The 23,828-nt window shown below is 35.9% G+C and overlaps 1 protein-coding gene across 5 annotated transcripts in view; it reads left to right on the top strand.

Moving 5' to 3' along the window:
- RPAP2 (RNA polymerase II associated protein 2) overlaps positions 1-23,828 on the top strand; it is a 35,844-nt gene that overhangs the window by 2,183 nt on the left and 9,833 nt on the right. For 2 of the 5 annotated variants that reach the window (XM_038182770.2, XM_038182771.2), the window contains exons 5-11: positions 268-333; positions 492-580; positions 2,543-2,578; positions 3,430-4,378; positions 5,863-5,957; positions 7,543-7,623; positions 15,127-15,195. In XM_038182770.2, coding sequence (XP_038038698.2) covers positions 268-333; positions 492-580; positions 2,543-2,578; positions 3,430-4,378; positions 5,863-5,957; positions 7,543-7,623; positions 15,127-15,195 — 1,385 coding nt within the window. Of the gene's footprint in view, positions 1-267; positions 334-491; positions 581-2,542; positions 2,579-3,429; positions 4,379-5,862; positions 5,958-7,542; positions 7,624-7,755; positions 7,872-12,451; positions 13,667-15,126; positions 15,196-17,601; positions 22,629-23,828 lie in introns of those variants that run through there. The other 3 variants (XR_005267368.2, XR_011810956.1, XM_038182769.2) reach the window with 3 other exon arrangements.

The raw sequence follows: 23,828 nt of genomic DNA on the forward strand, positions 1-23,828 counted from the left end.
TAACATAAGAACCTCTTAGTGGTTTTTATATTCTTGCATTTTCTTTTTCATTTTAAAGTTAAAATATTAAACATAGATAAAAATACTGTTAAGTAATGGGCCAGATATCCTGTCGTTCCATTTCAGTTTAAGACTTATGAAGTAAAAAGTTAAACCTGACCTGTTGACAATCATTGCTGAACCAGTTAGCATATTTAAACACGTGCATTAAGAATCAAGTTTTATGACAGAGGTGACAGTCTTGCTGATGAAAGTATATCGTTTCAGGTGCCAAAACAGAAGTACAGAATTTCAACAAAAACTAACAGAGTTTATGATATTACTGAAAGAAAGGTATGGTACCAAGCTATTTCTATACTGTATTTAATATTGTTTCTGCATTAGAAATGCATTTTGTAGAAGTATTCATATAGTGGCTTGATTCAGAACCAGCATGTTTGGATCTGCTCTTGATGTTTTTAGTCATACTTTACATACTGCTTTGTTTCCAGTGCTTCTGCAGCAACTTCTGCTACAGAGCATCTAAATATTTTGAAGCTCAAGTTTCCAGAAGTCCAGTATGGATGCGAGAAGAAGAAATGTAAGTGTAACCTTATATATTTGTAGTTCATTCTGAGGATGCTATTTTCTCTATCCGAACTGTGATCGTAATTAATTAGTTGCAATACATCCAAATGGTTAGGCTGAAGCAAAGGTAACTGATGTTAACATGTTAGCTGAGTATGGTGTCAATTTCAGAAGTGTTGTTGCAGTATGGATTACTGTAATTGACATGACTCAGTTCTGCTCATGACTACTCAACAGACACAACTGTGTTAGTTTAGAGGGCAGGCTAGTCGTATATAATAATGATGTCCTGGTAACTTTAAAATTTCTTGTGATTGGATTCTTAAAAGCCACATAATGTAATGTAAAGAATTAATTGATCTTATGTTGGTACAAAAGATTTTCTAATTCTAGCAGAGCACTTGCATTGGGCTTAAAGGTAGACTGTGAAGGCTTACACCTGAAAGCAGACTGTAAATGAAGAGGTTCTTTATCCTGCATAAAACTATAATTTCAGATTGCTCATTTCCTGCTGTTAACTGCAATACATACTTTGGAAGACTGTAATATGGTTCACGTTTTAATATGTTGACTGGTTCAAGAAATACAGGCTTGCAAATAATGAATTGAGCCACTGGGTGTCACTGTTCAACAATAAATACTTGCCTAGAGAACGTTCAGGTAAATTTATTCATTTTTTCATTCTCCAAGACACTACTCTTCATAGTACCCTGGTTTTCAACAGAATAACCAAGCTGAAATTATATATGTGAGCTCAGTTTCACAGATCTGATCAATCATGTGAAATATCTGATCAATAAGAGTAGTGGTTTAGAACAGCCTGATACGGTAGGTAAAACTGTTTTCTTTGTGAAATATTTAAATAAACTTACCAGTATTATTGTGGTATTGTTACTTGCTCTCACTAAAGAAAGTGTTTATTGTTAACATTAAAAGCACACAGTTCTGATATGCCTGACATACTTAATTATTTATGCTTGGGTGGGTGTATTTTCCAAAACAAACAAGCAAAACAAAAATGCAAAAAACAGGTAGTGCATGGCTAGTTACGTCTGTTTGCATAATCACATACATTTGCACACATTGTATGTTTACACATGAGAATATCTGAAATTCTTTTGAAAGAAAAATCTAAAAACCTTAATTTTAAACTCTGAAGAGTAAGTATTTGGAATTAATAATTTAAATCATTTTATGGGATCACCTTTAGTTTCCAGACTCAGTTCACTCATATGACTGGTGCAGCTTTCATCTTTTTTAAACCCATTGTTTTTTATATATATACTGACTGAGTTTAAGGTTTTATTGCATTGACTTTATTCAGTGCATGCTATAAAGGTTTTCTTTCACTCGTAATGCAGGTGAGGATTTCAACATTCGGTGTTAGATAAGATAAATAGCGTTATGATGTTACCTTATAACTGAATTGAAGAAGATGAACTGCAGTTAGAATTTTGGAAAGAAACCCATCATTTGTAACAGATCTTCGAGCTTCTGGAAATTTTTTGAACTCAATTTTCCTAAAGCAGTATAACTGTAATAGCCTAATTTTGACCGAATAAAAATTCAAACTAAAAAAAAAAAAAGATATCCTGAATAATCATATTTTTTTCATGAATTTGGAACATTTTTGTACAAACTGCACAGAACCCTTTTTACTACAGGGACTCTTGTGACCAGTCGAGGGTATGAGTATGTTTAGCTTCATGAAGAAGAAACCAAGGGGTGATCTGAAAGCAGTCTACTTGGGCAGGGTGGCGGGGAATGCAAAGATTACAGACCCAAATTGTTCTTGGTTGGTATCAGAAATCTTAACAAGGGTGACTATTAAGCTTACTGTGCTTTGAACAGAGGATGTTAGACTAGCACACCCTTAGAGGTCCCTTCCAGCCTTAACTGTATCTTCTGTGTGTATGTGTATTTCAAGAGCATTGATTTAGCAGAAAACTCTTCATTCTTTGTTTTCTTTTTGCAGACCACCAGATATAGAGCTGCTGAAGGAGGGGCAGAGGTACACTGAACAATACTTAATGTGCATTTATAGTTACAAGTATTAGCATCATATAAGATAAAAGGAGAATCTTTGATTTCATGTGTTATAGAAAAGGCCTTATTAGAGAGTACACAAAGGATTATTTGTCTCTCTTTTTTTCCTTTTTAATCTTTGTGATGCTAAGCCTGCATGTTTGACCTGTATGATTTAGTGTACAGCTGTTCTTGGCCTGTATGTTGTAATTGAGTCTGTTGAAATCTGAAACAAATACACTGTTTGTACTTTGCATATTTTATACCATCTATTCTTTAAAAAGAAAGTGGTACCAATTATATGTGATGAAAGCTTCTGTACTTCCTATTCTGAAACATTGATATCTGCTAGATTAAAATCATGTTACTCTGTCATCTCTCTGTACCTTGCTGTGTGTATTATCGTTTTGTTTGTTTTCTCTTGCAACACACGGCCATTAGATGGCAAACTTATATATGCTAAAAGAGCTCTGCTGGCCTACTGTGTTTATAGCTATGTTGAGATGCTGATCTTAACTTTGAATTGCAATTTTTTTTTAATTCATTATGCTAAGTTTAACCTCATTTTGTTGTCTTTAATAATAACTTACTATTCTAATTGTCAATGAGCAACTGGGAATTTATTTCTCTAAACAATGTCTGTACTTGCCATCTTGACTGCGGAATGTCAAAACTCCTTGCATTTAAAGACTTTTGGAAGATAAATGATTTATAGAGCAAGAAAGTACACTTACTCTATAAGGGAAAACGTTTTGTTTATCTTACATGAGAAAGGAAAGCTATTATAGGTTAACACCCATTTCTTACTTCATTGGTGGCTTATGTTTTCTGTTACAGTGGCAAGTCTGGAGAAGAGGTGAAACTACGTGATGAAGCAATTAAAACTTCTGACATTGAAAATCCTAGACTATCTTCAAATCCATGTGAATCTACTTCTCATGACACAGCCAGCGACAGCAGTAGTGATACTGAACAAGAATTTGTTTCTTCTGTTCTACCAGGAAATCAGTCAAGTTCAGCTAATCTTGAACAGCAATTGCACAGCAACAGCATCCTCAAAAAGAAACATATTCAGAAAGCCAATTCCAGCCCTAAAGCTGAAGACTTGGATGTCGTAGAAGCCACTGAACAACTATCTAATTGTAAATTAGATGTTCAGGATGAAACGCATGCTTGCTCTGTTCAAAATAACGTAACTGCAACACCTTCAAAAAAAACTACTCCAGGAACATCAGATGCTTCAGAAAACTATGAAAACACCTATAGAGGATCACAGATAGTTTTTCTAGGTGTGAGCAAAAAAGGGGCAGAACGTCTTACAAGAATACTAGCTAACTCAAAACAATATAAAGAAACTGAACAGCGGGATCCAATTAATTCCTTGGCTGCTAAAGGCAGTTTATTAGAAGTCCTTAAGCAAACACTTACTGAATGGAGAACTGAGGAAACTTTAAAATTTCTCTATGGTCCGAACTACACGTCTTTATGCTCATCAGAATGCAAATCATCTGCCAACCAAGAAAGTGAAGAACTTGATGAGGATGACTTAGATGCAGCTGATGATGTTGACACTGTTGCAGCAGGGGAGTCTGAAAACAGTTTGAACTATTCCTTACCTTATACAGGCTCAGGTGGAGTAGCTAAGCCTGTGCCTAGTTACGAAAAGTTAAAAGAAGAAACGGAATTCCTAGAACTCCGAGTAAAAGAGTTCTACAAAGGGAAGTGCATCTTGGCTGAAGAGGCAGCGACACATGCACAAGCAGAGGAACTTCTAAGCAAAGACAAAGTAAGTGCCCATGGGATAGTGTCCACGCTATTTAAAGCCTGCTTTCAAGCAGTTATTACAAGCTTTTTGTCTGTAAGTGGATATAGCCAAGGCACCATCAAACTATTAATGTGAACTAGTAAAAGGAAGGTTGACTAGACTCAACACAATCCCATCAGGTTGAGGAAACATATTTTTGGTTGAAAAAGAATGACTTTGACTGTTCGGGATACATTCAGTTCTGACAGCAGCCTTTCAGTTTGTGAAGCCTGAAAGATTAATCCATTTGCTCAAGCAGAGTTTGATCATGGACTGAGGCAAGCAGAGGAGGTACTGGTAAGCTGGGATGGGAGAGGAGTTAACTGTCTGAGCCCTGTGTAGTTTTTGCAAGCGAATGGGTCAAGGAGCTATAGCTGTTGTAATCTCAGCGGAAAGGTCAACTACAACTGCTGTCATCACTTCCAAGGCCTGTCCTTGCCAGCACCTCTGCATCTTAAAAAGACTGTACAATTGTTGTGTTGCATAATTGCAGTGAGGTGAAGCTGTTAAAGAATCAATGTAAGAATAGTTTATTGGCAAGAAAAACTGGTGATTAAAGAGAAAGAAGGACTAGGGCTTTTAAGAGTTTTTATAGCGAAGGCTTTCTCTAAAACTGATGCCTCGGAGGGCAAGTAAGGAAGGTTTATGTAGAAGAAACAGATCTGTCATAAGACAGAATAGGCCTCGGCTGAAGGAAGAATGATATTTTTCTCTTCCCCTTTGATTCATTAGATAAAATTTATATCTATATTTTTGCCTTTAATTCACGACAAGGATTGGATTTCTTTCTTTTTAGACTAGATCTCTGGCATTATCTATTGTTAAAATTCTCTGAGTTGGAGCCTGCTGATTTGTTTACATATGTTGCTGTAACCTATACTTTTTTTTTTTTTGTGGGGGGAGGGGGTCTGGAGGGTTGTAGACCTAAAGAAGTATAGACTCTATAGACCTATAGAAGTATAAACTCTGAGGTTTCTCTCTGACCCTTCCAGGTCAGGCAGGCCAGCTGTTAGCAATAAGGTGGTCTTGTCAGTACTGTAAAACACTGCACTAACTGTGCTAGGTACGTTGTACAGTTTGTAATAGCATCTGAAGCTGCTTTTGCCTTTAAATATATGCATCAGAGGGCTTTCACAATGCTGCTTCCTGTAAAATAAAACTATTGCATTGCTTCTTGTAAAAAGTTTAAACATATAATTTTGAAGGAATTTACCTTTGAATTAAAGTATCTAGCATACTGCTTTGCAAGAAAAGAGGAAAAGTAGGCTAGCTGCAAACTGTATATGGGGTCAAGTCAACCAACGTTCTGTCTATTAAAAGATAACTTTTTTTTTTTTCTCTTTCTTTGTTCAGAGATGAGTTTTCCTATGTTTAAACATTCATTGATAATCTGTAACTATTTTGATGTATAGCCTGTAATTAAGTATTAGGTTATAATTGTTAAAGGTTTTAATGTTGTAATACAGGATGATGAACAGCAAGATCTCACGTTCCCACTTGTTGATTCAAATGCACAAATGCAGATTAGAAAGCGAATCGTCCTTGAAAAACTCAGAAAAGCGTAAGTATTCTTTACTTCAGTAAATAATCAAACAAGTTGGTGCTCATTCATCGTTATTTTAAGTAATAAACACACTGTGCAAGGATATTCTGGCCTTTTTCTGAGTGGCATTACTCATAATTTATAATCATTATTGCCCTAAAGAACTTATATCTAAAACATTTCTAAGTCATCTCTGATAAAGCAGCAGATGTCAGTTTGCACAGCCTTCTGAGGTGGATGTCAGAATCTCACTGCTAAGGTGTTGTCTAACAGAAACTTCTCTCTTCCTGCATGCACCAGAACTTGTAGTTGACAGCATTCATGGCTGGCAGGACAGCATGGTCCCAGTCTTTAGCACTTGGCAGAAGGCATGTTGTTGTGCTGTTAAATGGGAAACTTCTGTGCTTTCTCAATCAAAATGTTGGTGCAACTCATGAAGCTTAAAATAAGAATGTGCTTTAAAAAAAATAATCCACAGCACCCTTTTTTTATCAGTCTCTTTCTTTTCGCATATCTGGAAACACCTAAACTATCTAATTTCTTGCAAGTTGTTTAGAAATAGATTCTGATGGACTTAAAATAGGAACTGTAAATCAACATTATCTGAACATATAAATATAGAATATGTATACATAAAATAATAAATTATTTTAAAATAGCTGTGTATGTAATTTATGTATGTACTACACGTAATTTTCATTGTGGTAAAGCATTTATTTCTTGGCATGTTCAGATGAAGCCAGTGGGAATATGAACGTGCACAGCAGAGTTACTGTAAAACATGCAGTGGTATAGAGGCAAATAGAAATCTTGATTCTTCCATCAATATCAACACACTACATGCACATGTAAATATTCAAATGCAAGAGGATATTAACTATTAAACAAGTAAATAGAGGCAAAAGTTTCATCTTAAATCCACCTCTGAAATGTGAAGAGTACATGTATAAAGTACATTTCCAGCACTTGTGGATATGGAGACCTAGTTAAACAGTGTGTGTGTTTTGTGGTGTGCTATATCAAGTTTTACATGCAGTCAAGTAGAGAGGCAATCTGTTTTTGAAAATTTCTGATTGCCTGCTAACATCATGGTTCTAGTTATCAGGCTTACAATGGAGTGCTGTATCCTCTTTATGTAGTATAAGAGCCTACAGTTAGCAGATAGATTCTCTGTGTAAACCTCATTTAGGCATGCAGTTTTTGTACTGTTATTTTTCAACCACATGAATATAAACATGGAAAGCATTTATGAGGCCTGGAATTGTAATCCTCATAACATAAAACTTTTTTTTTATTATTTTTTTAAAGAATGTCATATCAGAACTGATACTGAAGTTAATAGAGTATGCATGTAAAATACAGTTAATTTCTAATTCACTTTCACACTAAACTTGTTATAAGCAAGCTGTTTTAAAGTGAAGGTATTGCCCAAACACCACTGAGAGAAATATGAAATATAAACATCATGCCAGATCTATTGCACAAAAATAACCCCTTTTTTTTCTGTTTACTTTAATGAGCTCTGGTAGGGAAGAAATTAAAAACTTGAGGAAAAAAATAAAAACCGGAAAACATATATTAACCAGTGTCCTTTGCCTTCTAGATTACCTGCAGTTTTGGGCCCTCTTCAGATTACTTTAGGGGATGTTTACACAGAGCTAAAAAATCTTGTGAAAACTTTCCAGTAAGTATTGGTTTTTAATTAGAGATTCTTCTTGATTGATTGATTAAATAATTCTGTTGAATGACTTGTGATTTGGTCTCAGAGAAGTTCCCCCTGCAGATTTTTCCCTTTTATGGCTGTGTGTTCATGTAGGTAATGCCACATTCTCTGTGGACTACTGAGCCCTTCCTTGTTCCTGACAGTGGCTGGGTCACCAGGAGTATTTGCAGATTTTTAAAAACTAGGCCAGTGGTCTCTGGAGGATGGTGGTGAGTCTTTTAAAGGTTCTGCTACCTCATCACTTCCTATTAAGCGTGAGTTTGTGAGATCTGTCACTTTCTTTTGCTCTGGCTCCTTGTAGCTGGACTAACTGGTTTTAATGTGATTAATAATTGTTACCACTAACTTCTACAGCTCAGAAGGCCCAGCTTGAGCCATCTTGCCCATTTCAAGGGGAAGTAGACCTAGTGTACACGCCATTACCACAATTAGCAGCACTGAAGAGGGTATTTGGAAACACTGGGACTAAAGAAAAGAGAGAAATCAGAATTGTGGTAACTTCTCTGAACGTTTTTAGGTTTTGTTTGGGCCACAACTCTTGCATCTTGACACATTGTCAGGAAAAGGAGCAACAAGAGTTATTAACTCTGTGTATGCTATCACTCTTGGAACTTCCCCCCCCACACCCACCCCACCCACCCCCAGTAAACTGCATGATGTTTACATGTGAAATTACCAAAGCTCATTCTTACGGTATTTGCAACAAGAAATCTGGGCTTTGGTGAACAGAAACCCAACTCCACCTAATTCCTCATGATTTATCTGATATCTGGAAGAACGCCACAAAAACACAGATCTCTATATATGTTGGATATTTTTTTTACTATGGAAGATAATAATTTCCTTTTCTTTTCTGGTGATTCTGTGCATGATCTCTTATTTAAGAGCTCCTAGTGTTTGAACTTGATTTTACAATTGCAGTCATTTAATTGTGATTTTGTTTTAACAACACTGAAACTGGGAAAGATACGTCTGGTTATACTGGAGCAGCATCTATATACTGTATATATACCAGTTCTTTGAATAAGGTCTTTCTATCTTAAAACTTTGTGCATTTTACTTGCTCTGTGGTCTAAATGCTTAGTAGTGATAGAATTGGAAAAAACGATGTTTGGTCTTTTTCAGTCTACTTCTTGTTTGTTTAAATTTAAAGGAGGAATGTTACCTGGAGGTTCCCAAAAGCAGAACTTATATTTCAAATTATTTTTGCTATTCAAAGGTAATGTGGCCTGATTATCAGGTTTTAAAAACTGTTTATAGCAAAGGAGCCTTGAAACCAAAATGGTCTTCTAAAAACATAGATATACACTTAAAAACACGTGGATTTACAAGATGGAACCAAACCTAATTAATTTGGGTTTTGATCCAAAAATGTTATCGTTAGTATCTCTTAGTGGAAGTATGAGACCTGGCTAATGTAGCAATAATTTGCTATTTTTTTTTATTTTCCACAGATCTATTTCTGATTCTTCAGATAACACTGAATGAGTTGATTTTTCAGTCTCTTTTGTTAAGGAGTAAGTTGAAGGGAATGATAGTGAGTTCTTGGAGTTCTTTTGCTGTGAAGATTCCAGACAAATTGCTTAGAAATTCAGCTTTTTGGGAGGAGGGTGGCTGACAACAATTGTGAGCCATACACAAGAATTTTTACGTGCCTTTATGTACATCTCACAATAATTGGAGTGCTATTGTTGCTGATAGTAAAATAATATGAAAATACAGGAAATAAGTAATAAAAACTTTTGAGCCCTTTTTCATTCTTGCATTTGTGATACAGAAGAGTCTGCTGACAAAACAGGAAAAAAAAAGTTAGCTGTCTAGAAGGCATAGGTTTGAATCCCCATTTCTATACTTAAATATAAATTTACTTAATGAGTAGTCTCTCTGATTTTAAGTTGAATGTATTAGCAGGGATTCTGAGATTTTTTTTTTGATTGATATTTGTTTGAAAGGTTTAGAAATTTAAAAGTTACTTTCTTTGTTAATATGGTTAAAATGCTTAATGACTATGGAGGCAGCCCTGACAAATGCTGGTGCTTTTCATACTATAAATGTTTCAGGCTGAAGAGCTTGCTGAAGAGGGAAGGAGATAAAACACATGGCAGAGTAGAGCTTAGCTGAAGAAGGGTAAAAGAGCATGTGGTGAACTAAGCAACAGCAATTTTCAGCTCCATTGGTTTTTAAAGGAACACTTGCAGTTCAGCCTCCTTTGGGCAACATTTTATTCAATCAGCACTGCTGGGAAACGCACTAGAGGGATCTCAGGAGACATTTTAGAATGGTTAGAGCTCTTCCCAAACAGAGTCCCTTAGTGCCTGTAAGCTTTTGTTACGAAAACTGAGATGTCAAATAATTCTCCAGGGTGTATAAGGGCACTTTGTTAAAAGATCGAGACAAAATTAGCTAGGAATTGAGGCTAACTTACTATGTTTGTGAATGTGTGATTTATTTTATTTTTTAAAGCTTAATGTTGTATATTAAAAATAGAATTTCTGCTGTATCTTATGGTTGTAAATATTTTAATTTATTTTATGGAGCTTGTTATTGACAATGAATTCTCGCAATGCCAGTGATATAGCTGTTTCTTAAAGATGTGTTCATGATTTTCTATTACAGGTTTTGTCTTGTTTACAAGACAGTATTTTACCTTTTAAAATATGTATAATAAGTGTATGTTATCTAGCCTATATTTACTAATAGGCTTTTGCTTATTACCCTTTATTAAGTGGAATTTAAATTCTGAGTTTCAACTCAGCAATACTTCATTGTAGTCAGGTTTTTCTGTGGAAATGTGGAAGTACCAGATGGTCGATGACCTTTTCTCTTCAACACAGCAGATTATGGGTTTCCACAGCTGAAGTGCCAGTGCAGCACACCATTATAGCCGGATAGGATGGGATGTAACAGTGTTTGTTAACACATCTAGAGTATTTATTCTGTGTTAAACCTGAGCTAACTTGTGTTAAATCTTGATCAGCCAGAGTAATTAGTGCAGAGCTGTTTCTAAAGCAACAGATAAAAATTAAATGGGCTTCTTTTAAAGAAAATTTAAACTTAAAATAGCAGGCCATTTTTGCTCATGATCATCAAACTGAATTATGCTTCAGCATGGAAATATGCTGTTCTTTTTAAGGGGGTAGAGGAGAGCTGTTTTTTATGTTTAAATTTTTCTAGGTGAAGCTTGAAGCATAGATTATGTTTGTATCATATTTGCCTGTGCTAACCTGAGTTAGTTAAATAACAACTTTGCCCATATTAGTGCAAGTTTTTGAAAAATTGTAGGTAACTGAACTTCTCTAAAGTTACAACTTGAACATCTTCATCCACGAAGCCTGTCTCACAGAACAGGTAAATGGCCAAACTAGGAGGTCAGATTCTTGAACTGACATTAATAACATATTCCTACATCTAGGAATACTCAGGATTAGTTTATAAATGGTTATAAAGAAAATACATTTAGCAAAGTTTATTTTATACATGTATTAACCAGTTGCTTTTTTTTTTTTTTTTTGCATCTTTTTTGTAATATCTGATGCTGTGGACCTCGTCAAGGGGAGGAGGGGAGGTGTTAATTATTCTGCACAATAATCTTTTTGTCTATCTGCCATTTCCTGTTGGACTGTGTTCCTGTTATCAAATTGTTTCCTAGAAGTCTCAGAAAATGTAATCCTGCTGAGGTGCTGAGCACCTGCATTGCTGAGAGTTTCCTTCCTATAAAGACAAGTTTCTTGAGGTACCTGTCAAATTCTAGCGTTGGGCTTTTATGGATGTGTTTAAATTTGCTGCCACTGCAAGTACTGGTTACAGATCAGGCCATCGTTGTTAGTGGAGTTCTGCTAGCAAAATCAGCAGCTGACAGAAATTGAAAGGGAAGCCAACCAAAGGAAAAGAAGTAGGACCAACTTGTGTGCTCTTTGTGTGTCATTTTTGGGTTTACTTTTTCGTTTACTGCTTACTTCAACCTTGGACTCCTCTGTACTCCCAAAGCTTCCATATCAGAGTTGACTTTCTTTGCAGGCTGGGTTCCAGTCAGGTTCTGGGAGGAGATTCTAAAGGGAATTTGTCTGCATCTTACTTTTTAGGCCTTTATTTGTCAATTCCTGCCTCTTGTTGATTCATCTGCTCAGTCTGAGCTTCTTCATACAGCATTAGAACTGCTTTGTGGGTCCTGTTGCCTAATGGATGAGGGAAGCAGTTAAGTTCAGCTATAGTGCATCTTCCCACAAGCAGTGCAGGGGCGAAATACAACACTCATAAACTACCCACACAGCTATTTGGGAGCATCCAGGATTCTTGGCTTACCTGTCCATTACTACAAAGCCTAAGAAAGTAGAGATGTTCTCTTCCGAAAAGTTGTATATTGTTTTCTTTCTTCGTGTAGCTGTGGGAAAATTTAGCCAACCCCTAATAGAAAATGTTTCACTGCAAAACCCAAATCATGTACCCAAACTTTTGCAGTGTTTTAACATTTCCATGGTATGTGTATGACAGAAATCTAGTGACCTTTTTCTCCCGTATTTCAAGGATCGTTCTGAAGTAACAATTTTGGCCAGAGGCAAGACAAAGAATTAATGAACCATTTTTACAGAGGACTCGCACTTTCCTGTTTTCTGAAAGCTTTACTCTTCAGAGGTTTTGGTGTTGACACACAGCTTGTTCTTGAAAGTGACTGCCCTTCCTCTGCTCTGTATTATTTAAGGGTTTGCACTTGTAGGTTGCCAGCTTTAGTCTGATCTGCCTAAAATCTGTTTATTTTTTTTGTTTTGTTTTGTTCTGTGTTTTTTTTCAGTTGCACAAGAGCTTTAGGACAGGTGTTGTACTGAAAGGCTGTGGAAGCCTCACTTCATCCAGTCCGGTGACAGGTGCATCAGCAGATCCGTACCACCACATGCTGCTGGCTATCTGTGTCTTAGGACTACCTCCTTCATAAATAGCATATTGATGGCAATGACTAGTGTTGAGACCTGGCCAATCAATACTAACATTGAATAAGAGTTAATTGACACAAATAGCTGCATCTCTCAGTTTGTGTACGAGAATGACACCTTCCAATGCTCTAATCAATAATAACTCCTTGTAGAGCATTGAAATAAAGCTGCTTTCTCTATTTGACAGTTTTCCCTGGTGATTTGAATCTGTCTCTTCCATTGTGTCTTATCATAGCAGATTAACTGGAATGTTACATATGAATTGCCTGTCAAGATGATTCCATCAGGCATTTCTTGGTAGTGTTTATCACTGTCATCATTATTGAGTCAAGACCTTCAGCCTTTGTTTGTTTTCTTTTTCTATAACCAGAAAAATGAAACAGCTTTGTTGCCAGCTACTGCCATTAGCTATTTCAAATAGTAATTGATAAACACGCATCTTCTAGTAGCAAAAATAATCTGTATTTGTCAAAATTATTGGTTCTAGTTTGACATGATAATTCCCATACATGTAGTATAATACACTGCTTTTCCTTTCATCATTTAACAAAACTAGGGCAGTTAAGGTACTATTTGAGTAATCGTTGCTTCAAAATCTTACTTTGGTTGGAAGGCTTGGAGATTTGAGGAGGAAAACAGGATAATATTGCTTTGTTCATTACTATTCTTAAAAATATTTTTTGAATATATTTCTGAAAAAAGGAAATGATCCTTTAAAACACCTTCATAACTATTTTTAATGATTATTTTGAATATAACTGGGTAGAATTTAAAAAAAAAATTAAAAGTTGAATTTTAACAATGGCAAATCTTACTGAGGGAAGAATACACTGGAATTGAATTTGTTGTGAAGTATTTCATTTTATAACTCGTGTTTGGAGTAAGGATTAAAAAAAAAAAAAAGAAGACTTAAGTTCCTACTCTAGAAATCTAAATGTCTAAATGATCACCTTTGTCATTTCTGTGCTTTGGGATCCCTTGAACACAGTAGCATTCTGGTCTGCTTCTGAAGCTGAATTTATCATACACCACCAGGAGAAGGGATGTGCTGACACTCCGAATGCAGCCGTGTCCTAGTAAGGAACTAGAGGCACAGTTAATGTTTTTTTTTTTTTTTTATTATTATTATGTTTTATTTTTGGAGCTAACATAAGCTGTGTCATGAGCATGTGTCTTGCTACCATAATGATGTTTAGTTGGTAATATTATGATAAAATTGTCAGAGCTGGTAAGGGATCTGGTGATAAAGCCCCTTTGGCTAGGCTGCCAACTTTTACAGATAATGCTGCCACGTAGCTTTCCATATGTGACTTCGAAAAGCATGTATTTCTGCCAGCTGCCACAGTTTGCTTAAAACTTTAAGGAATCATGTCTTCCTTTGAAATGTCTAAAACAATGTCTCTTCTCCTAAACTGAACCTTGAACATCTTATAGAAACGTATTCTCCTACCTCTGCAGTGGGTGATGTTCTCAGCCCTCACTGTGTCCCCTCTCATAATGAACACTGGTAAACAGCCCCTGATGGAGCAGGTGAAATACCAATTTTTAGGAAAGTGGTTTACTCACAGACCTTTTAGCAGCCTCCCAGCTTCACCAGTGTCTGTAGACCTGTGTTAATGACAGGGTTGCTTCTTCCTGTGTCTGAATTTATGCAACTCTACAGAGAGGAGATGCAGAGAGCAAGAAGGAAGCAAACATATTGAGGCACTTACCCATCAGTATTTCTGCTATATGGCAGCACCTGTCTGAATAAAATTAATGCTGCCAGCTTTTTTTGGATGCCTACATAGCCACAGCTTCTTTTTGAGATGTGACTTCTCCATAAATTGCTCATATCAAACACATGCCTAAATTCAGCTGTAACAATTGACACATTAATTGTTTTAAGTCAAATTAACATTTGAGTTAAAGAAAATGTCTTACTATGGAATTATACAATGTGAGTCAGTGGGTATAAAATGTAGTGGTCTTGTTGTTGAGCATCTGTGTGGTTATTGATTCACACCTTTTCTTGCTCTTTTATCTCCCTGGCTCCCATTGCATTAGTTAGAATTCTAGATTTTCATTTTAATAACAAGGATCATCAGAGTACTGTCCCCCACTATCTTAAAATCCAGTCTCTTTCCGCAACACTAGCTTTTACAGCAAATCTGGATCTGAAACTAACAGGTGTAACAGTGTAGGAAGGCCCATCTTCACAGAAAGTGTATGTGTGGTTCCTGAGAACATCCCTTTGGGTGTCAGGGACAGTTGAGCCCTCACAGCGGCCAAGACTGTGAATTCAAAGAACTAGCTTCTGTTCAGTCTTCTCCATCCAGCTTTCACGTGGAACAAAGACAGATATTGGGACTTCTACAAATCCTTCGTTACAGGATATGAAGAAACATATCCTGAAAGTTGGTACCTTGCTCAGATAGAGCTGTAATTTCCACATCTCTGCATGCTAAGTCTTTTCACAAATAGACTTCTAATTCAGCAATTAAAATTTGTTTACTTTCACTTTGAAATGTGCTGATTTTTTTTTTAATTATTACAGGTTAACAAACAGAAACATTATTCACAAAATGCCTGAATGGACTCTAATTGCTATCGTTCTGTTATCTGTGTAAGTATCCTTTAATGTCAAATATTCTTATACACAGCTGTCTTAACTGGCCTGTTAAGATGAGATTTAATTTTCAGATAAAAGAGAGAAAATATTTCTTGTAACTGACTGGGGGAATCAACAGAAGTATTGTTTTATGCAAATTAAATGAATTATCTGGAACACCAAGTTAACAGTGGACAAGCTTAATGTTATTTAAATATATATAAGTATGTATATATACATATGTATATATGTGTTTTTAAAGAAGAAGGGTGGGAGGAAGGAAGAGGGTATTTCACTTTCTTTTATTCAATAATGCCGGACTTTCTTCCCTTGTCTGACAGTAGAATATAATGACACGCATTATTTGGATGCAGCATAGTTGTTATACTTTCTCATTTTACTTCTAATTCCTTAGAAGATTTCATTTTCATAATTAAAGTCCAATTACAAAGTCCAAGATACGGCATGCTTCTACTTGTGTTTATTTAAATAATCTAGCAAATCTGTTTAGCAGGGGAAAGCTTTTTAATTAGCTCTGACTTCCTGAAAGCAATGTTGGGGCACAGTATTTTATTTTATGTGGATTAGTTTTATTGCTTAAGATTATGATACTGAAGTTCCTAAAGTCCTCCTCAGCTTTGTTCTACTTGCTTTCCAAGGGTTAAATGCTTTCCAAAGGTTTTACTCACTGGAAGTTTGTTTTTATTATAGTGTATTTCAGTGAACTTGTATGCTCAGGCATTAATTATAAAAGCTGTAGTCGTATGCTTCAAATATGTTTCTTAGTTTCTGTTTTCCAAATTAATGTACCTTTCTGAGGTTAAAGATACAAACTCTGCAGTGTATAAAACAGTTATCTCAGAAATTCATATTAAACATTTAACATTAGCTCACCTTTTAAGAAATCACAGGTGGTTTCACATAGTGTCAGGCCCTGCCTTTCAGTAGGGTTAAACCATCAAGCAAACCTTGTATGTCTTTCAGCATGAATTACAAGATTGCAGAAATCTTATTTCAGAGACTGTTTATCACCGTGCTGCTGCTGCTTCTGGGTTTCCTGGGTCACTGGAGCCAGTAGGACACAGAAGTACTTAGAGACATTGAGAGGTCAAGAAGTGTTGTGGGCCAACCTCATAGCGTCCCCAGTACTGCACTTACTTTCTTTGATATTACTTCAGTCTGACACATTGTTCTGGCTTCACTGTCCCAAGGAAGGCTGTACCAGTAGGCATTAGAGTAGGCTTCAGCGAGCCTTACATCTGTGTCACCCAGCCAGATACTGCTCAAATGATTCATTAAATCAGAACACAGAAAGTAACTTTACTTGAATGCCTTGGCATAAATATTTTATCAACTATAAGAACAAATCTTTTGTCATTTTTACTATATATTCTTATGGTTGAATTGGTAATTTGTGAAACAGATCTTATGAATTTTTCAAGTAGTTTCTGTACATTTAAGGAAATTGTGATTCTTTTGCTAAGAAGTTAAAATACGTTGCTGATCTCTGCTGCAGATGATGAGCTCTAAATGTTTACATACATAATGATTGTTTTACAATTGTTTTAAAATGTTCTACAAGTAGCATGCAGTCTTGGTTGTAGAAGCAGAGAACCGAGTCTTGTTTTACCTTGGCTTTCTAAGGGCCCACCCCTAAACAAATGGGTTATATTTGATCCCAAATTAGAGTGGATTTTATCTCTAATATTATTCTAGTTAAATTTCTAATACTATTCTAGTTAAATCACAAATAAAACTGCATTTGATTTCAACTCACTGTAAGGTTCTTGCAAGGTCATATAATCAGACTTCAAACAACTTCTCTTGGCCTCCTCTTGGGAGAGATTGTGGGAAAAATGTAGACAGGGTAGAATGAGCGTTAGGTTTCTCTAAGATTAAATGTCCAGTTTTGACCTTTCCAGAAAGGATGCAACATACTTCATGACTTGGAAATGATAATCAAACTTGAGGATATAGTGGAAGATAGAAGTGTTAGGAGAAAAGCTACTGAGTACTTTTTCCAGAAACCTGGCTAAACTCCTCACAAACAGATCTTCAGATTGTGGCCCTTTGTCACCTCCTATAGTCAGCTAGGGAATCAACCCTATCTTACGGATGGTGCTCATAAAAAGGATTATAATATGTTAAATCCTCTGCAGGTTCCCCATCGCTACACTGAATAATGATGCATGTTGCAACTGATGTAATGTCACTTAGATTGAGGAGTTCTTTGGGGTCTGAGTCAGTGTGCCTCTTTACTAGCTTCTGTAGCTGGTGAGAAGAACCTTTGCAGGACACATGTTCACATGTCTTCATTGAGTCCCAGACACGGGATGGCCATTTTACTCTTAATGCTAAACAGAATAAATAAGTAAATAAGCAAGACCGTGAAAGAAGGTTAATACTTCCTCTTTCCATCAGGACAAAAGACCATATTACGCGTACCCTGTGGTACAGGATGTTTGAGAACACAGACCAAAAAAGGCAGAGTGAGCATGGGATTTCATGGTCTACATCAAGAGAAACTATGAAGACCTCAAGTATTTTTGTTTGTTTGGAAGGGGCAGAGTTGTTTTGTTTCAAGTAGCAACTGTTGGACTTGCACCCCGTTCTGTGCATTGATATTGTGGCTCACCACTTCCTTCTCATGTATAGCCGAGGACTCGTACAGTGTACTTAACTTCATGGTGCAATTTCAGAGTGCCCTGACACTTTTCGTGGTATGCTACTGAGCAGAATCACTATTGTCATTACCATTGTAATCGACTGTGTCGTCACAGCTTAATACTTCATATTATGTTATGATAGTGCTATCCTCTATTCATTAAGAGCATGTGGATTAAATCTTTGTAGGATATGTAACAACATATCCTATAATATCCATGTGTAGGATAGTAACAACACCTAATTTAGGTGCTTAAATAAGACCTGGGCTCCCTTTAGAGTCTGCTGGCCTTCGAAATACCTTATTCTAAGTACTTACACACCCTTGAGTCTATTGACTATTAAAAAAATCTGGGCTTCCAATTGTTCTAAAGGAAAGTACCTGAAACTAAACAGTGTGACTATCTTTCTAAAATTATAAAATGATATAGATCCCAGCAGCGGTGCATTTCTTCTTTCTAGTGAACAGCTGGATTTATTCAGTCGAACTATGGTATAAAATATGAACAGCCAGTCTGAGCCTCTGTTGAAAATCTAACCTGAGGCACTACTGTCTTTGTGACCAGCACACTCAGCAATGCTGCATTGACTTTCCTAGAGTATACTTCCACAGCCAGAGAGTTATGTTCAAATAATTGCATTCATACCTACCGTGGTACGTTGGTAACTCTTTAAAAATGATCTGTAGAACAGATTTCTTATTTATTTGCCAGTTGGCAGTAGTAGATTCCTGTGTCTTCCTGTTGTAATATTTAGTATGTTAAACGGAATTTTATGTTATAGTAACAACTTTGAAATGTGAACTAGAATACAGAAATTATATCTTTTTTCCCCCAAAGAATTTTACAAGATAATAAATTGAAGCAGATAATAGGTACACATACAGTAGTCAAGAAAGAACGGAGAAAGCAGTGGGAAAATTGGTTGCTATACAAGCATGGGCACTTTTTTTTTTTTTTTTTTGTGTATACCCCTGGTACTGTCTAATGGAAAGCTTTCAAGATATTTTCAGGAAATGTCTGCTTTCATCTCACTTATCTGAACTGGCTGGTTCCAGTGAACTGTGGTCAGCTTCATCTACAAAGCCTATGCAAGAGGTTCCTCCTGCTAAAAGCTCTGAAACATTTCAGAACATTCTGGGATTAGTGTATATGCATTGGGCTGCAGTATTTAAAAAACTCAAAATGAACATGATCACAAAACAAAAGCCATTGTTATATGTGTGCAGCCTCTTTAGATAAATGTGTCATGTGGAGATGTACTCTAGAGGTTTACTCTCTTGGAGATAACAGTTCAGGAACTGGAGAATCTTGGGTTCAAGTACTCGTTTTTATTTCTTTGCCCACCGAGAGTATGTGTATTGCTCAACACTGACATTTCTGCATTATTTTTAAGAGGAATTCAGATGTTTGTGATATCTCTACTGTGTTGTCATCTGAATGTCTGAAATGTACTAACACATATCGGATATGAATCAGATTTGCAGAGTGACTGTAAAAAGTGCACTTACAGATAGGCTTTTTCCTACAGAGACCACATACAGATCAGCTGGATAATGCTTTATTTGGCAAGTCTGACGATAGAAAATAGGTTCCAGCTGAAAAAAATCATTCCTCACTGAGCTAGAAATATAATTATTTCCCATTCTGAAACAGAGTTTGCAGGATCAAAAGTCCAAAAACCCTTTCTTTTTATAAAAGCATTTGAATTTTGTCCCAGACTTTGTCCCTACTCTTGGTCACAAACTGTAGAGTTATATTTCTGTGCGAAATAAAAAAAAGGCAAGTTTTTCTAACATGGTATAAATAAATAAATAAACAAATAACATTCTTCCCTTTTATTCTCTTTATAATTTTAGATTGTCATTTGGGTAAGTGTGAACTCAAATAGGTTTTCTGTTAAGCAGTTCTTACTTATCAGCACTTCCTAAGCAAACTCAATCTGCTTATTTGGCATGTTGTGCAGGAGATCAGTATTACTTTACTTCCTCCTAGCGTGTTGCAGTATTACTTGGGAAATATATATATAGAATGGTATTTTGAGGGATTTGCAGTGTTGCTCATTGGGATGTTAATAGTGCCAACATGAAAATTAATGAAATATCTTCTTCATTTGTAAGGGAGAAAATAGAAGAAGAAACAAACAATTTGAAAGAGGTGTTTATCCCCATACAAAAAAGCATTGTGTTGCTAGCAGTGTTGTACAAGAAAGCAACCAGTTTTCTAAATTTCAGTGCAACATACGTGTGCAACAATAGCTGCAGTCCTTTTCTGTTCTAGTATTTCTTGTGGTTAGCCTCTTGGATGGGATGTTTGGAAGTACTATACCCAGTGCAAACTGTCTGGGGTGAATCCAGTTCCAATTAGTTCCCCTTTACAGTTCTGGTCCTTGGTCTCATCAGCAGGAGTAGAGCCTTAGCATACCCTGTGTCCTGGACTTTTGCACATCGCTAGCGGGTTTTAGAGCTTCTGCTTTAGTTACCCTTGGGAACTTTATATTCCAAATGTACTTGTGGTTTATAAATTAAAAGAATGATAGTAGGGAAAGTACTTTCTTCTGCCACTTCATTTTTGCCTTTTGTATGAGTAAACAAAAGATTTCTGTTGCAGCTTCTTTTTCAACCTTCTGACAGATAGTATGCCTGATTTTGGAAGATGTTTTTATCGTGCTGACTCTTTGGGGAGCTACTCGGTCAGTGGAGTTCATGTCCTACTGAACTTCATGCCACAACTACGTGCTGATCAAGCAGATCAGAAAAAGTGTCCAGCCCTATTAGAGGCAGAACTGTCTTAAATTTGTTTCTTGAAAAGATATATATTCAGCAGATTTCTTTTATAATGTCATATTTTCCCTCCTTCTGTAATAGCTGCATACAGCTTTGCTTATTGGAAGTAATGTCATTATAAATTATACAGTTACACTGTAATATAGGCAGTTCTGAACAGATAATGCAAGTATGGCATTGTGAGTAATACAACACCGTTAACAGCTGCCCTAAACTTAGTTTTAAACATATTTTAATTTCAATCACTGTGCAAACTGAGCTGTTAATTTTGCAACTGAGTCCTGAAGCTCTATCCTTATGGAAATATACTTGCTTCCTTATTAATAATTAATCTTAATACATTCAATGCAAACACGTTTTTTTTACTATGAAACATTACCCATCTGTTAGAAGAAAAACATGACTGACACACAAACACATATTTTATTTTCAGAGTTTTAACTTTATCTTGGTAAACTTTCTGAAGTTACATTTGCTGGGGACGTAATACACAGGTGATGTTTTTGACTTACAAGAAACTTTGCATCATAAGATGCAAATCAATGTTTATTTGGCTTGTTGTTTCTGAACAACAAAGAAATAAATTTGGAGGTATACATCATTGAAAGGTTACTACTGCTTCTTAGAATGTGATCTCCTGTTATTCTGTACCAGCATAATTTCTAGTATGGGTTCTAGATTAATTTGTTTTGTGCTGTGCAGAGTGTCATAACAATACCACTGTTAGCCTAAGAGATGTGTCCTGTTGTTCTTTCAGGTCTGCAATAAATTGTGCCCAAAGTAGAAGTGTTGCATTACTTAACTCTTCTGGAACCACTGTAACAGAAAAACTTTGATTATAGGAAATCCCCAAACGAACAGTAGCTTTCAAAGATCTTACCAGTTTTCTCCTTATAGTACTTGATGCAGATTATGAAATGTAAAACATTATAATGCAAGACAGAAAGATAAACTGTCCCTAAAAAGACAGTTCTTCATTTTGGGGATGCTGGTTTCTGTTGTCATATTGCTGTTGAAAGTGTCAGACCTGACATGACAGACAGTGTTTTTGTAAATAACGTTTTTTTAAGGAGAAGGAATCCTGCAAATAATGGAAAAAATGAAGAAGAAAAGTGGCTTTATGAATGAATTACGTCTTGAAAAACAAAACTAGTTGACTAACCGAGTAAAGTTACAATTTCTTTGGATCAGAGCAGTAGTCCAAGTAACTTCTCAAAGACCCATGCATCAAAGATTTATGTCAGCTGGGGGAAATGAACAGAGGTGCATTTCATTAGCTTTTATGTGGATAATGTTATGCTGGAGAAAGTTGGCGTTTCTATAATACTCTATAGTAACCAGAATGAAGGTGAAAATTACTTACAGGCATGAAAAATTTGGAGGGAGGAAGAGGTTGCAACTGATTAATTCAGAAAGGAAAGAAATGCATTTTGATACGATAAATGATAGTGAGTAGTACACTGATGAACTGAAGGCTTGTTTTCATTCCCTACTAATGTAGGAAATGAGTACAAAGAAAATTTGTACTTCTTCTTAGTTTGTTACTTCTTGACACATAAAAGCATTTTGGCACCAAGTGTGCTGATTCACTCTGGCAATAAAGTCCTGGTCCTGATATAGAATGTAAAGACAAAGTGAAAAATGTACAGTATTTTCTGAAATGTGTTCCTTTCATATTCATGAAAACAAGCAGAAAGTAGTCTCTTTGGGGAGTTCATTATGTTTAACTTCTGAAAGAAAAAAAAAAATGAACACAGTTGAAGCAAATCTATTCCTAGCATGTCTCTTTACTCAGCTGCATTATTCCAGGTGTTTGATTTGTATATTGGACTGAAAGGCAGATAATCAAGTTACAGTGTAAGAAAGTTCTGAAACTAAACTATGGTCAATTTTATGATCATTGCTTCCAAGGTAACAGAGTACGGGTGACTACATTTTACAAAGTCAAGTATTGGCAAATTTTTTACCTAAGCACATTACGTTGTAGCTGTTCCAACTGTATGACAGTATATTTCTGATTTAATCTTTATTGAAGTGGGTTTTTTTTGTTTGGTTTGGTTTTTTTTTCATAGCATTGAGATAACGACTTGATGGGAATAGACTTCCAGTGTGTGGTAGCAACAAAAACTCAGCAACTGCAAAAATGGATGTACATAAAATAATACTGAATTCATAAAATGTGCCAGGTTGATACATTAATGCATCTTTTAGATATTAAATTGTCTCATTGTATGTGCCCAATAATATATACAATAGTGTATATTTTACAAAGCACTTAAAAGGTTCAGGCTCTCTAAAGCTTAGGTCTTAGTATTTGCTAATTTCACTGTGACTTATACCTGTGCTTAATTTAATGTAGCTAAGTAACCCAAGGGCTGCAACGGCATAGATTGCAGTATGTGGGAGGTGTCAAAGGAAAACTTTGTGGAACATAAAATGTAAGGAACAGAAGACTGAAAAGGATGAGAGGATCAATTTTAAAATAAATTGTAAATGTTTAAATTTTTGGCCACGTTGAAAAAGAGGGAAAAATGGGAGCAAATGATAGGACTGAGAAGTACTTTTGACCTGTCAGCTGGTTAGCAGGAAACAGACTTCACATAAATGGAGCTCTTTAAACAAGGCCTGTCCTTGAAATGTGTACCTAAGAAACTTAGATTTGTTAGAGGGAAACAGCTGATAGTGATTTCTTTTCTTCTGGGCTTATATTGTGAACATTCTATTGCTGTGGATTTATGCAGCTAAGTAAGCTAAATTGAAACCTTTTGGAACAATTCCTTGTATGAATGGTCTTTAAACGGCAAACGGTATTACTAAGTTCTGATTCTTTGTTTCTGTGAACTAGCACTGTAGTAATAACTTGGAATGTGGTGATGCAAAGGTGGGTACAATACTGGTTTAGGTATTTAAATAATCATTCTGCAGTCATATCTGCCAATACAAAATGGTGAAACAGTCATTGATCCAGCTAAACTGAAAAGTACTTAGGATAAGAAACCACAGATCTCTGAGCCAGTTTTGGTGCTTCCCTTGTTGTCTTGTCTGGATAGAGGTTTTTCTAATCCACTGTTAAAGAAATATTCTGTAAGGTCTGTCTTGTACAAGACTGCCCAAATAATTGTTGTGGTGTGGTTTTTTTGGTTTGTTTGTTTGTTTTCTGAACCTGATATAATATTTTGTGGTCGTAGTCACTTTAAAA

Source organism: Anas platyrhynchos, chromosome 8 (assembly GCF_047663525.1).
Source record: "Anas platyrhynchos isolate ZD024472 breed Pekin duck chromosome 8, IASCAAS_PekinDuck_T2T, whole genome shotgun sequence".
Classification (NCBI taxonomy): Eukaryota; Metazoa; Chordata; class Aves; order Anseriformes; family Anatidae; genus Anas; species Anas platyrhynchos.